Consider the following 15,247-nt stretch of genomic DNA (forward strand, 5'->3'; position numbering starts at 1 on the left):
AGCAGGACCCTCCAATGCCTGTGCCCCAGGGGCTCTGTTTCGGGTGGACGACATCCTGGGCCCCATCCCTTATAATCAGAAAGGATGTCCCTTGGGATTCCCTGTGAGTGACTAGAGTGACACAAAGCTCACTCTGAGGAAGTCCCCAGAGCCCAGCACTTGGGGGATCCCATGGCACCTGTCTTGAGATGTCACCTGCCTCGCACCGCTGTAACAGAACACAGCCAACTGGGTAAGTGATAACAACAGAAATGCATTTGATCCAAGTTCCAGGGGCTGGAAATCCAAGATCAAGGGAAATCCAAGATCAAGATCAAGCATGTTACTGCTGTGTCACAACATGTCACAAGGCATCACATGGGTGACAGCATGCCAGAAAGGGGCCAAATTCATCCTTCTGTAAGGAACCCACTCTGGTAGTAACCACTCCGGTGGGAACCACACAAATCCATTGCTCACCTCTCAAAGATCCTACTTCTCACTGCAGTCGGGGCGCAGTTTCCAGCACTTGGGGACATCCACTCGAACACACCATGGCCCTGTGACTTCCCAAAGGCTTCCTCCTCCAACTCCCCACTCGGCCCTCAGCCAAGCAGACACTGGGCATCATCGTGCTTCCCTGAGGCCAAGGAGGTGCCCTTCCTGCAACTCTGAGCCCCTACAGAAGAGGACCTCAAAAAATACAGATGTGCCCACTGAAACAGTAATCGTGGACACGCACACACTTACCCACGGTGATGTCCACTGTGGTGCTGTTCAGCAGTATGAAAAGTTCGAGTAAACTAAGTGCCCAGCAATAGGGGATGTCTAAATAAAACACGGTACAGCCGTCTGATAGCAGGCAGCCATGTAGGGTGTGCGAGAGAGGAAGAGCGGTCAGACTAAGCAAGCTCACTCCACTTGAGGACAACTTGCAGAAACACAAGAAAAAGCTTTTTTCAATTAAGAAATTAATCACAGTTAGTTGCTATTTTCTTTCTCCTTTGGGCTTTTCCAAGTGTCCTACCCTAAGATGTGTTTGCCCACAGATAGTGAGATGGGGACAAATAGGTGTGACCCAACAGCCCACAGCTAGACCAACGCCCTGAGGCCCACTGGAAACCAGAACAAGCCACATTTGCCAGCGCAGTGACTCTCAAGGAGTGGTGAGGGGAATGAACTCTTTGGGATCAGAGCCTTCAACCAGGGCTCACACCAGGTGAGCCACACCTGCACCATCACCACCACAAAACACACCCACACGGTGCTGCCACAGGGCATGGCTTACAGGTAAAACCACCCAACAACTAGACTATCCATCCTGTGCGGATCAGCAGGTGTCTGCTCAGAGAGAGCAAGGTCACCCTTAGCAGGGCGGTGCAGTGGGCATGGCCCTGGTGTAGGAGTCTGAGAGCCTGCAATCCTGTCCCCTCCTTTCTCTGGGCCTCCATCTGTTCATCCAGGAAATAAGCGCACGTCGCCTTTCTCAGGCTTTGTTCTGGCCCCCATGGCAGCCCCAGACAGAACTGGAGCAGCCCCGTCTGGATAGGGACCCCTCCCAGTCGCAGGAGGGGCCCTGAGTGAGCAGGCACCGGGAGGTGGCCTCACCTTCAGAGGCCCTGGACTGAGCAGCTCCCCAGGCATCTGCCCAGGGAAGCCCCAGACCCAGGGAGTGGCAGGGCTGGGGCTGCAATAGGTTTGATTTCCTCCCCGCCTCCCCACCCCCCAACTCCCACCACCCCGGAGCCTGCGGTTCCGCCCCCTCCCTGCAGGCTACCCCCCCAACTCACTTCCCTTCCTCGATGTCCTCCTGGCCCCTCTGCCTCCCCAAGGTTCATCATCAACGTGTTCAGCTCTTGGTCACCGTGTTTTGTTTTCCAGAAATCCTCTGCAGCCAGGTGCAAGCCTATAGGTTTTAGTTGTGAGTCTGCTTTGCCTCTTTAAACACCAGGTTCTTCACCAGGAAGAACGGGGTGAAGAGCGGGCTGGCAGCAATGCGAGCCACCAGGTCACACACACTCTGTGCAGACCCCGGCCCGCACTGCACACTCAGGCAAGCAGGGGCATTCGATGAATGATTCCACAGATAACTATCCAGCCCCACAACCTAGCAGGGGGCAATTAACAGAGCTCCAGGGTAATGAAGAGAAGGGGAGGAGCTGGGGTTCCCCCAAGGCCCTGGAGTAGAGTGGGGACAGAGCAGGTCCTGGAAACCCAGAACCTTCGCTTAAGCCAAGCGCATCCTCCGGCCTGGGCTAAGCTCCAGAGCCAGAACGCACAGATGAGGGCCAAGGATGCAGGAAACAGGCCTGCTGGTTGCCCTGGCGCCTCGGAACTCACCTGCCAGCCACTAGGTGCAGGGGCTTTGCCAGGCTCGGCGCCCCTCCCAGGGGCCCAGGCACGCGGTGCCCGCTCGCCCACCTGCCGCCCGCTCTCCACTCTGCCCTTCGCTCCCTGCCTGTGCCAGGCGTCCCCCGCCCAAAGGCCAGCCTTGCCTCCGTCCAGCTGGCCGTCCCTCCCTGGCATCGGGTTTCTACACCCTCTTCCGCACGTGTCTGGGCGTCGGTCCTTCTCTGCTCCCGAAGGGCTGTGTGCCACTGTCTACGCACGCCAGTCGGTCCCCTCCGCGTCCGGCTGGCGCGCCGGCCCCCCTGCGGCCCTCGGCCGGCCCCGCCCGCCGCTGTGTGGGTGTCGGGCTGGCCGTGCGCAGAGGGGCGCGGCTCGGCCCTCCCCATCGCCCGCGGCCCGACTCAGCAACGACCCCGACCGCGGCGCAGCGGCGCTGAGCCCCGGAGCCGAACCGCCGCTGCCGAGAGGCCCGAGCGGGGGACGGTGGCGTGGGCGGCCAGGCGCGGCTGCGGCAGGGCAGGGCCGGGGCCGGGCCCGCGTCCCGGGAAGCCGCCGCCGCCGCCGCCGCCGCCTCGGCCCGGGATCGCGAGCGGCGGGCTCGCTCGGCCCGGCCCCGCCTCGCCTCGCCGCCCCGCCCCGCCCCTGCGCGCTGAGCAGGCCGAGGCGGAGCGGCGCGACCCCCGCGCCGCCCGAGCCCGAGCCGGAGCGCAGCGGCATCGGAGCGGGAACCGGAGCTGGAGCCGGAGCGGGAGCCGAAGCTGGAGCCGGCACTGCGGCGCACGGAGCGGAGCGCGGCAGCCAAGCCGAGTAAGGGGCGTGGGGCCGGGGGCGGCGCCGGGGCGGGGGCGGGGAGGGGTCCCGGCCGACTTCCCTGCGCTCTGCGGCGACACCGGCGGGCGCACACGCTCGGGGGCGCGCGGCGCGGGGGCTCGGCGCGCGGGGCGGCTGGCGGATGCGCGGTCTCGTGCGGAACCGCAGCGCGCTCGCAGCGGAGCGGGATCCCAGGACTCCCGTGGACCCCGGGCCCTGACCCCCGCTTCCCCAGGCCGCCCACCGGGAACGGCGCCGGCCGACGCCTGGGCCTCGGGGAACGGGAGGTGCCCCTGCCTGCTTCGAATCCCAGAGGGCATCCACCCCGCGTGGGGGGCGGGGGTGTCCATGACAGCGCCCCCCGCCCCTTCGCCCTCGGTTTGGGGAACCCCTGAGTATCCCCGCCAGGAGGGGAAACCAGGGCGCACGCTAGGCCGGGGAGGGAGAGGAAAGGGGCTGGGGGCTGGGAGCGTGTACCCATGTCCCAGCCCCCGAGGTAGGAAGTTTGGCCTCCAGCGGGCGCCTCTCCCTGGCCGGGTCCCTGCTTCCGTGCCCAGGGCGCCGTTCTCTTGGCCCTGAAGGTGGGAGCGGGAGCGGCCCCGGCGAGTCTTCTCCCGCTCTGGGGCAGACTTTCCCCGCTCGCTGTCAGGGACCCAGGCTGAGTCCCCGGAGGTGGCCCCTGCTGGCTGCGCAGCCCTGAGTGGCAGCCCCTGACCCAGGCGCCGTCCCAAGCAGGGCAGTGCCCACCCCACCACGGCCGATTCTCGCCACCCGTGGCCTCCCCGCAGCCCAGAGGCCGGCTCGCTCTGGGGGCCCGGGGTTGCCCTCTTCCACCCGCGCCGGTGTGGGTGGCCAGCCCCAGGCTGGGAAGCGGAGGGCACAAACCTGAGAGGCAAGGGCTCCCGGGACTTGGTCTTGATCTAGGACATAGTCCCATGGGCACCTACCAAGAGGATGGCCCCTATGAGCCCTGCCCTCCACCAACGTCCTGACTGCTCTGCAGGGACAAGTGACTTAACTGCTCGCTGCCTCGGTTTCCCCTGGCTGGGAAGTGGGCAGGATTCTGGTGTGAGCAGAGTGTGTAAGGGCTCTGGGATCCGGAGGGGGGCTTGGCTGACTTCCCCGCTGCTGAGCTGACCAGGGTGAGACATTCAACCTCCCTGGGCCTCTGTGTCCCCATCCGACACATAGGGAATTGGGAGGATGATGTGAGACCATGTCCCTGGGAGACCCAAGGATGGCTGGCCACAGGTGCCCTTCTGGGAGGGGCCTCTGAACTAGTGGGGACACAATGCCCCCACCCCGCCTCAGGGGTGCCTTCTGTGCTCCCAAACTGTGGGGGCCCAGCCATTTCTCAGACACCCACTCCTCAAGCCATCTGCCCCACCGTCACCCTCCAGGGCTAGGGAGGGCTCCTCTGACGGTGGGGGATGCCTCAGGGGCGCCCTACACATTGTTCACGCTCTGTGCGAGGGAATCTGCACGCCTCGCAGCTGGCCGGAGTTTGAGGGCATGGCAAGGATGGCCGTCCCTGAGGAGCCGCTGGCCAGGCTGCCACGTGGCTGGGGCGTGCCAGTGGGGAAGGGTTCAGACAGGCAGCGCAGGGCGGCAGGAACCCACCCGGAGGCCTGAGGGTCCCAACTAGGACTCCTTGCTGACTGTGACATGCACCTGCAGGTGGCTAGGTCCCGAGGCTCCAGGAGAGATCTGGGAGGTTAGGACGTCGGAGTGGAGCAGCCCCCAGGAGGGGTCTGAGTTGCTGGGGCTTCAGATCCGGAACAGAGCAGAGAGGCGCAGGATGCTTGGGGTGCCAGGGAGGGTCAGGGCACCAGGAGCGTTGGTGGGAAGAATGCCAAGGTCCAGCCCACACTTTCTGTCCTTGGCCACCTATGGCCCCGCTTCCATGAACAGGGTGTGGGGGAGGGGTCCCAAAGGCAGCAACATGGCCACGTGGTTCAGGGGGGGCGCTAGAGCCGGCAGCATGGGCTATCTCCCCGGGCTCCCTCTACTCTCCCCTTTTGTTCCTCTGCAGCTCCCTTCACACCCTCCCTGCCCCCATTCACCCACTCAGGGGTCACAGCCCTCCATCTCACATAATCCCCACCCCACATCTTCCCAAAGGAATTCATCACAGATGGATTGGGTTGGTGTCCACTGGCACACATGGCGTGTGGAACGCAGCCGGGGCGGAGAGTGATGGGATGTTGGCATCACCCTTGATGTCTGGGAGCCATCGACCAGACGCTGCCAGGGGCCCCTTTCCTCCAGCCCGGAAGTGCTCGGAGCACGGGATGAAGGGCAGGAGAAAGCAAGGCCAGAAGGGCCGCGGGAGCCCTGGGCAAGAAGTGAGTGCGGAGCAGGGCTGTGGCCGGGGCCCAGCTTCCCGGAGTTGGGCTGCCTGGGTCACTGCCGGTGGTCCGGAGCGCATCCTCACCTTTTGAAAGGTGATTCTTACCTTTCCAAGCCTTTGCCTCCTCTTGAAAATGGGAACGGCTCTCCCACCCCTCACAGGACAGTTGCAAGAGGAGAGGTGTGCACCTCTGCCGGTGGCCCTGCCGCGCCTGCTTCGTGGACACGCACTGCACATGGCACTTTCCTAAATGGGAGCGTCTTCTCTCGAATTCTGCAGGCCCGTCCCCCAGGCCCTGATCTCAGTGTCCCCATTCTATGGGCGACAACCCTGAGACCCAGAGAGGTTGAGGCCTTCGAACTCCACTCGGTGTGGACTGTCTGCAGCAGCACTGTGCCTCCTCGGAACTGGGTAGGAATTCGCGCAGTGTAACGTAGGTGCACGGAACGAGTTCTTTCAAGTCTTCAGTCGAGTTATGTCTCAGAACTGAACAAGGACATCCATTGTCCATAGGCGTGGAGTTTTTAGAGTTGCCTGGTGCTTTTCTATTCAAACTGATTTTAATCAGAATGATCTGAGAGCAGCCTCTTCCCAGGGACCGTCCCCCCTCTCTCCTTTCTTCTCTTAGCACTTTCTTCTCCCCGCAGCATCTAGACACCTTGTTTACTCTGTCTCCTCACCCATATAATATAAGCTTCCCCCGGGTGGGCTGTGATATCCCCCGGGCTTAGAATAATGCCCAGCATTCCATGTGCTTTGCAAAGCTGAAAGGGGTTTTCAGACAGAAAGTCTATTATTATTATGGCCAAGCAGGTCGATGGGTTGAATAAAAAACCTTAAGGTTCAGGGCAGAAACCGTCCCCTCAAACATTTGGCTCCTACGTCTTGCTCAAGCAACAGGGATGATCTGATGAGGGCTAAGGACAATGCAGATTATTTTTCCAGTATTTTCATAAAGTTTCTCATCAGGCAGTGCAAAGACACATTCGCTTTTGAAAAAGCTTTTCAAAGGCAATGAAATCGGCTTTAAAAACTTTGAATGAGTTAACTGTCACTGACTTAGTCACTTAATTACTTTTTATTTTGCTGGCACAAAAGGTTTTTACAAATCTTCGTTTTAGTGATTTTTTTTTCAGATAATAAAAGCAATGTGTGTTCATTGTAGAAAATTTGGAAAATCATAAAGAACACAAAAATCCTTCATCCCACTGCTGTCCAGAAACACAATGACTAAACGCTCTCTTCTGTGTCCTTCCTGGTCTTCTGCTGGGTATGCGTGCATGCTGTAGGGGTTTTTTCCTTTTTTACAAAACACAGCTCATGCCGAATGCATAGTTCCATAACCTGGCTGTTGTTTTCATAATGTGGGTTTTTCCCTGTTAATATTGGACTGGAAGTGCATTGTTAAACTTCTTTCCATTGATATGGTTTTTAGAACTGTACCACATTCTGCTGTAAGTGGGGCCATAGTTGCTCAGCCTGTCCTCCCTGACTGCAGGCTGTGCCTCACTGCTGTTCCCAGTGCCTATCTGTGTCTTTCTGGCATTTTCTGAGCCCTGACTCAGGCTTTACTACCCCTGGTCAGGGCCCATTGGCCAGGGCGCAGAGGGACTGGCTTAGGCACTTAGACAAGAAATCCAGCCTCCTGCATTGGTGGTGGGGAAGAGGGTGCAGCTGATCCTGGAGAAAGCTTTGTAGGTAAACCGAGGCAAGGAGGAGCCCTGGCTACCTTCTGACACACCCTGCCCTACCCAGGGAAGCCGCAGGTACCAGAGGGTGCCCAGATGCAGTGGGCCTCCTGCCGCAGGGGCTCCCGCACACAGGGGATCTCTTCGCTAATAGCAACGCCAAGTCACCTGTTTGCAGACCTCAGCGCCTCCCGCCCCTCGCTTTGCTGTGTTCTCACTCCTCTCCCCATTGCGGAATTCATTCATTCCCCACTTCATGTCATTTGTCCGCACTTGCCCAGGAATGTTCTCCATTAAGGAAGCCCCCAGCTGAGTCCCAGCCTCTGCTGAAGGCCTGCCTGTGCCAGGAGAAAGGCTTCCTGCTGCTTAGGGAGCCGGCCTGCAGCCCCAGAGCCGGCCCTTGCCCTGGGGAGACTGACGCTCCTGCGAGGTCAGTGCATCCCACCAAAGGCCCAGCATTTCTGACTTCTTCCTGGCTCCGGGTGAATCACATGCACACCCACGAGTCTCTGGAGCCCTGGTGAGATGACATCATTCATTCATTCATTCATTCAGTAAATAGCCACTGAGTACTTCCTGTGCGCCAGGCACTGTGGGAGGTGCCAAGGACACTGTCTAGACTGGAGTTGCTCCTTTTTCCACAAATCTCCCAAGCAGACACAGGGAGTCACCCTCGCCTCCTCCTCACCCTCTGCGTCTGCTCCATCTGTCCCCCAAACCTGCCCGGCATGTGTCTGCCACAGGGCCTTTGCACTCTCTGCTCCCTCTAGCTAGAATTCTCTCCCTTAGCGATCTGCCCGCCTGGCTGGCTTCCTCTGGTCCCCCTCACTGAGGCCTTCTGCAGCCGCCATGGCTGTATGTGCAATCCCCACCCGTGCACCTGGCCCTGTCAGGGAACAAGCCCTGCCATTGCCACCGTATCCGCACCTCTAGCAGGAAAGCTCCGAGCTTGGGGGCTTCAGAGTGAGACTCATTGCAGCTCCCCCAGCACCCAGACCTGGTCCACAAGGGCCTTCCAGTAACACCTGGACCACTGAACGCAGCTTCTCCCCCACCTCTGGCATCGCTGTTGCCTTCCCTCAGCCCCATCACCTCCGAGCACAGGCTCCCAGGCCCCGCTGCCTCCTGCCTCCATGCCAAGCCCAGGGAGACCATCCTAAAAAGGTGGACACTGGCCACATCATTCCCTGCTTCAGATCCTCCTAGGAGCAATGTTGGGCACAGCACTCGCTACCCCACCAGGTCCCTTTCTCCTTCTGAGTCTCAGTGTTGCCACCTGTAGAATGGGACTTTTTGAGGATCCAGTGAGTTGCCAGCATCTGAGAACAGTTGAGCAGGCGCTGCACACACAAGGAGGCATCACACGGCCTCATTCCCAAGGCCAGCCCACTCCCACAGCCCTGCCCTGCAGGAGTCTGCCGGGCTCTTGGGTCCAACTGCACCACGCGGGGCTGTATGCTCAGCATCTCCTGGCACTGGGACCAGCAGACCCAGCCACTCCGCCGCTGAACTGCACACTGCTCTGTGCAGGTCTGAGCGTCACCACGGGGCACAGAGTGGAGACATCCCGGGAGTGGGGACGTCAGGGGAGGGGCCTGACGGGGCTTCCAAGCTTGGAGCGCGCCTGCCCACCCTCAGGTTCCCAGCCAGACAGTCCGGGCAGCAGGTGCGTCACTGGCAGGAAGGAGCCGCAGGTGCTGGGCCCAGAGAGGCAGGCAGGGCAGAGGTGACGTCAGGGGTGAGCCCTCCAGGCTCCCGCAGCCGGGGTCCCCCCACACCCAGCAAACCACAGTCTGGGCCCCTCTGGACCAGACCTCTGTCCTTGTCCTGGCAGCAGCTGTGGTCCCAGGCAGGGACGCCTGGCTCCTACAGGGGCCCCAGCCCAGTTTTGCTGGTCCCAGCGAAGTGCATGCAAGCGGAGCATCCGTTGAGGGTCCTCACTGAACCCAGCCATGGAGGCAGCAGCGAGGGGGCAGGGCAGACTGCGTGGGGGGAACCCAGCGTCTTGTTTGGAACCTGAAAGGCCCCTGCTGCCTGAGTTTCTTGAGATCACAGCATGGGTGCTTGGTGAGTGGGTCCGGGGTGCGTGCAGGGGCGCTGTCCAGTGCTGATTGTTCCCACGGTGCAGGGAACTGGCTGAGGGCAGCCTGGTTGTCACCCAGGGTGACAGGCATCTGGGAAAAGAAGCTCAGCTCCTTCCGAGGGCTCCTCAGCCTCACCAGAGCGTCCCGCGTCATGTCAGGCCGAGGTTGGCTTAGCCTGCCCCTCAGTGCCCAGCCCTATCTGCAGAGGCCACGTTGGCCCCTGATCTACAAGGATTCAGGACCAGAGACATCCTGGAAGGATGTCCCTTGGTGCAGAAGCAGCCACAGTGGCTGCTGTGCCTGCAGCAGTCAAGGAGGACCTCTCTGGGGAGGACTTGTGAGTGGGGTGTTGACAGCTCTGTAGGAGTTTGCTGGGGGAAGGGAACAGATGCATGACCAGGACCTGGCCAGCCAGAGCACCAGGGCAGCAGGTCTCTGCAGTGTCCCTGGTGGTCATGGAGGGGTGCTGGGGCAGGGAGGGGGAGATGATGACAGACGGAAGCTCTTCCCCCATCTCTTGTCTGTGACCTTGGCCCTGCTATCACCCTGAGCCTCAGTCTTCCCATCTGCAGAGTGGAAAGATGTTCCCACACACCTCAAAGGTAATTGTAGTAATGCTGGTGACAGCCCCTGGCACAGCCAAGTGTCTGTCGAGTGTGAGACCACCTGCAGGCCTGAGTGCTCAGGTGGCCTGTGCACAGGGAAGCATGGCCCAAGCCACAGCGCCTGTCCCCCAGCAGCCTCCCCCAAACTCCCAGACCATCACCTGTGGCATACAGGTGCCCCCTGTCCCGGGAGGCCACCTCACACCTCCCCAGGCCTCAGGGGATCCTCAGCTTTCATCACAGGGTCACAGGGCCCCATGGAAGGAAACCAGGGGCCAGGGACCTCTGGGGGAAGCAGACCCTGGGGACAACCCCTTGAGGGGGGAGGGGCGTCAGCACCCCCCATAGCACCAGGCGTACATTCTGGGTGCAGTCACTAAGCAGGTGCACTGAAGAGACGGGCAGCACCGCAGGGCAGGAGAGGTCATGGTGTGAAGCCAGGACATCTGCTAGGGCACTGCAGAGCTACGGAAGGGTTTCCAGGAAGGAAGTGACAAGCCCCAGTCTCCCTGTAGGGAAGATCTCTCTGGAGCAGCCTAAGGGATGACTGACCGCTTTCCCTAGACACACACATGTGCATGCACATACAGCACCCCCACCAGCATGAATGCAGGCACAAGTATTTTTAGAATGTGTGGATGGCAGGCCCCACGATGCTTCTAGAATTTTCTTGTGTGGAATCACAGTTTCCCAAGCAGCCTTGCCTACCAAGCCTGGGAGATCACCTCCCACCCTCACATCCACAGGTCAGAACTCATCCATCGGTTTCTATGGAGACTGGGAGTGGGTGTTGGGGTGGGGGGGTGAGACGACACCAGGGAAGGAGGGGCAGTGCCAGGAGGGGACTGCAGGAGCCACCTGGAGAGAGGGACTCCCAGGGCAGCCTCCCCAGGCCAGGAGCTCTCCGAACAGAGCCCACGTGCCTGCGGCAGGTAGAGGGCTCTTAGGTCACTTTGCTGGGAAGGACGCTGAGGCAGAGAGCACATGCTTGGCCCAGAGTCACTCCCCAGGAAGCAGCAGAGTTGACAGCAGCATTCGGGGGATGGGACTTGGTGGCACACTCTGCAGACACGCCTCCCATTCACCAGTGACTCAATGCAATTGGCTTCGTCCACGTCTCTGTCCAAACATGGGACCCACTCAGAGGGAAAAAAATACACCATCCTAGGGGTCCCTGCCTCCGAACCTGGCGCTCCGGGAAACATCCCATCCACAGCGGTGACCTGCCCAGAGCAAGGAAGCCACCAGCCCCACAGCGCTGCTGCTGCTGCACTCCGCGTGGTGGGCCCTGCCCAGCAAGCCTCACGATGCAGTTTGGTGCCTGTCCAGCAGGTGCCCCCACTCCCTTAGAGCTGAGAGCCCCATCTCCCTCCCACTCTCAGCCTCGTGTCACCAGGGTCCACGCAGGAGAGACTGAATTAATCCGGATTACTTTTAGATAATGTTGCCTCCTTGCAAATGAGCATTCAGGGAGCTTGGTGCTCCCTCGCTGCCCAAGGCGGCCAGACAGCTCCCAAGTTCACAGTGGGGGTGGGGGGTAAGGGAGGGGAGCGGGCCTGTGTTGCTGAGTCGGTCATTTATCACATCGGGCGCCTTCTCACAGTGCGCTCCACAGCCAAGCAGTCCTGGATTCCAGGTCCAGCCCGTCGTTAGAAGCTGTGTGACTCCGAGCAAACTACCTGACCTCTCTCAGCCTCAACTTTCTCATTTATAAAGTGAGGATGAGAAAGGTAGCTTCCTCTTAAAGTCCTTGGGGTGACCATAATAATATCAGTGTCTGAGCAAGGTGTTGAGGAACACCCCTCCGGAGCTAGCTGTGAGGCCTTGAATGAGCTCACCCTCTCTGCGTCTCAGTTTTCCCTCCTGGCGAATGGGGGCATTGGGCTGATCTTGAAGGGTCCTTCCAGCCCCAGCAGTATTCAGAGCTTTGGGGTGCTGTGGTCCATGGAAGCGGTCTGAGAAGGTGGGCGCTCACGGCCTCATCAGCCAGAACTCCTGGCCCCTCTTTTCCTGCCCATCTTGCAGGGGTTTTCCCCCCACCTCCTGCCACTGGGACCCCAGCATGCACTCACTCCACTTCTGAGCCCACGCCCCAGACTACAGGCCAGAGGGCCCACAGGTTCTTGCCCTGGCTGGACACCTGTGCTTAGAGTCACCGTGCTCGCCCCCAGAGGCTGCCGGCTCAGGGGACGTGGGCAGCCCATCACCTGCCTGTTTGTGTCTCCGCAGGTGAGTGGAGGGGCGTTCCCTGCGAGAATCAGAGCTGTGCTGCGGGCAGGCTGGCTCCGCTGTTCTGCTCCAAGGATTACATGTCCTTCAAACGCCCCTGCCCCTGTAAGTCTCCCCGCGTCTCCGCTGCTCGCTTGGGGCCTGGCCAGGGCAGAGCTTGGAGTGGGGTTGCGGAGAGTGGCACTAGGATATTTGCCAAAGAACTCCGTGGGTCCAGCCAAGGGTCCGGTGTGGTGGCATGCATGTGGGGCGGGCCCTAAGGAGACTTGTAACACCTGCGAGATGCTGTGTGAAACCTGGAATTCCCACTTCGGCCAAGGCCTCTGTGTCAGTCCTCTCCCACACTCGGATCCAAGCTCCTCAAGGGCTGTGGATGTGCGCAGTGTGGGCTGAGACACGGTAGCGAAGCTGCAGGACTTCTCAGAGCCTTTAGAGTGGCAATGCGTACTGGGGACTCCCATAGGAGAGGGAAAGCCCGCTGCTCCATCCAAACCTAGCGAACCTGTGGACGTCTCCTGGAATCAGTGTCCCATGGATCCCCCGCCAGGAAGCCCCTCATTTACCAAAGCCATCCTATGACTTCACCCTGTGATAGCCTCATGGCTCCCTGATGCCAGCAGTCCAGGTGATGGATGGGCCAGGGTGTCCCTGGTGCCCAAGACCGCAGCCTCCTTGGAGCTCCCTCTCCCTGCTCTCCACCAGCTCCTCATCCCCCAACTCAGGCCCCTGCCCCACCTCAGCAGCCACCTGCTTTCCCCTGTGATGGCCCCTGAGCCCCTGAACCACCACCACCTGCTATTATTGGGGTGGGGGGGATGCATAAGCGGCCCTGCCTTCTCCTTGCTGAGTCAGGACTGGGATGGGCAGTGCCAACCCTCCTGCAGGCACAGGTCTGCCCACTTCCTGCCAACCCTGGGATGAGCAGGTTCACCCATGGGCCTTGCAGGCATCAGGCTGGGCTGACTGCTCCCAGGCACTGCCCACACCTGCTACCCCCACCCTCGAAGCCTCATCACCTTCAGGCACCTTCAGTTCAGCTCATCTCTGCCCCATTTGCAGGTGAGAAGACTGGGGCAGAGGGAGGAACAAGAATGGGAAAGGGGGAGGCAGGAGGAGTCCTGGCCCAGAGAACCCTGCAGGCTTTGTTATCCGGTACCTTCCAGAGGGAAGTGGGATCATTGGCCAGCAGGTGCCGGGCTGTGAGCCCATCTCCAGTCCTGCCTTGTGTGCTGAGGGGGAAGGGGGGGCCAGTCTGGCTCCCCAGGAACTGGAGGTATGGGGCCTCCTCCTGTCCCCAGCTGGGCAGGGCAGCCTAGGACTCCCCCAGGTCTCCCCCAGGAACCAGGCTCTGGGAACAGATGCCTCACAACCTCTTCTTCGTCACCTGCAGATGGCAGCTCCCTATACTTCCTGGGAGGTGAGGGGCCGCCCGTCTCCCTCTGGCCCCTGGGGACAGATCTGGGGAAGGAGGGGCTTTGGAGCCATGGCAGAGGGCAGGAGGTAGCACCCGGTCGTCCGTGGAGAAGTCCCTGCCAAGCTCATGGAGGCATGCGGGCTGTCCCTGGGCTGGCAGGGAATCGCAGCCAGGGAGGGCCTCTGGGTGGGCTGGGCTTCCCTGGGAGTCAGGGTGGTGGAGTCAGTCGACACCGCTCAAGTTCAAGTGCAACCTGACCTGGGCATCAGCTGTGTGATCTGGAGCAAATGCCTTCTAGAAACCTTGATGTGCTCATCTCTAAAATGGCAATAGTAACCCTTCCCTCGTCTTTGATGCTCAGATCTGGAGAGTCTTGTCCTATGGCCACCTTCTGCCTACACAGCTCAGCATTACCCAGGTCTTCAGTGATGGAGAATGGGAAGTGGAGAAGGATGGGGACTCGAGGTGCTTCTGGGGTTCAGCCCTACTCCTCTTTCCTGCCCTGATCGTTGAAACAGTTACCTTTGCAGACTTGGTTAACAGAAGGAGGGACTCAAGGGCAAGGAGGGCAAATGATGGGACACACTCCACACGTCAGCATCTCTGTGCCCATGGCAGGCATCACTAATCCAATTCAGCACTCTCCCCCGAGCCTGGAAGCAACCTCAGACTGTAAACACAAGCAGGCATTCCCCAGTGGCATTAGCCTGTGCGATGAAACCCTGGTCTGTCTCTGGCTGAGGTCTGAGGACAAGGAATTGAGGGAGTGACTTCATGAGTCATTTTTCTCTGAACCCATTTGCTCACTTGTCAGCCGACAAGACTACGTACGTTAGAGGGATGCTGTGAGGACCCTGTGAAGTCCCGCAGGTGAAGGGCTTGCAAGACCTTAAACACGACTGCACAAAAGGACCAGGGTGGAGTCCAGTCTCCTCCTCACCCCAGGATTCAGATCAAGAGTTCCCTTTGCGGCAGCTCCTTGTTGGCCGGTGAACGTCCTGGCCGCCCCTCCTCCACGTCCTCGGGCCTAGCACAGAGTGTGACTGCCCAAGAGCTGGCATCTGAGAGCTGATCTCAACCTTCAGCGTACGATCGTGGCCTCTGGGAGTGCCTGGCAGAGGGCATCCAACCACAAGCTGAGCACTTAATGCAGTGAGGGCGACAGCAGGAGCCCGGGCTCTCGCAGAGCCCTGGGCAGCCAGCAAAGCTCCAGCTGTTCACTGGCCCCTGCGCCTGGGGGCTTCCCCCGCCGTCTACCAGGCCCCGGGGAGGGGCTTCCTGAGCTCTCCCAGAGCCCGCTTGGTTCTCAGGACTTCCCCCTAGGCTGGCCCTTCCCTCTCCCCTCAGAAAGGGCGAGGGAGTGGCTAAGACCCAGCCTGTCGGGGGACTCACAGGTCTCACTGGGAACCAGTCCTGAAGACCCTGGCTTGATCTGTGAGGTTTTCACAAACAGCCCAGCGGAGGGAGGCTGCGAGGGCTTTGGAGCACAGGGACCCATGTCATTTGCACAGCACCTAACCTCCCCCAGCCTCGGTTCCCCTGGCTGAAACTGGCGATATCCTGGTTTTGTGAATCCTGCAACACAACCTGCAGGGCAGCCTGCAGAGAGGGCATGAGCCAAGGTGCCCACTCAGCGCCCAGCGCCATGGTGGGGGCACCGCAGCCCCCCAGTTGAGGGTGGCCATGGGCACCTTGAGGCAGGGTGAAGCCTGAAGCTGTACCAGTGTCCCCGCCAGGTT

At 60.5% G+C, this 15,247-nt stretch overlaps 1 protein-coding gene across 1 annotated transcript in view; it reads left to right on the plus strand.

The window, feature by feature from the left end:
• BEAN1 (brain expressed associated with NEDD4 1) overlaps positions 1-15,247 on the plus strand; it is a 56,356-nt gene that overhangs the window by 14,337 nt on the left and 26,772 nt on the right. The window contains exons 6-7 of the mRNA XM_062176022.1: positions 2,986-3,135; positions 12,095-12,199. Of these exons, the coding sequence (XP_062032006.1) occupies positions 2,986-3,135; positions 12,095-12,199 (255 nt within the window). The remainder of the gene's footprint in view (positions 1-2,985; positions 3,136-12,094; positions 12,200-15,247) is intronic.

This window comes from Lepus europaeus, chromosome 19, assembly GCF_033115175.1.
Source record: "Lepus europaeus isolate LE1 chromosome 19, mLepTim1.pri, whole genome shotgun sequence".
Taxonomy (NCBI): domain Eukaryota; kingdom Metazoa; phylum Chordata; class Mammalia; order Lagomorpha; family Leporidae; genus Lepus; species Lepus europaeus.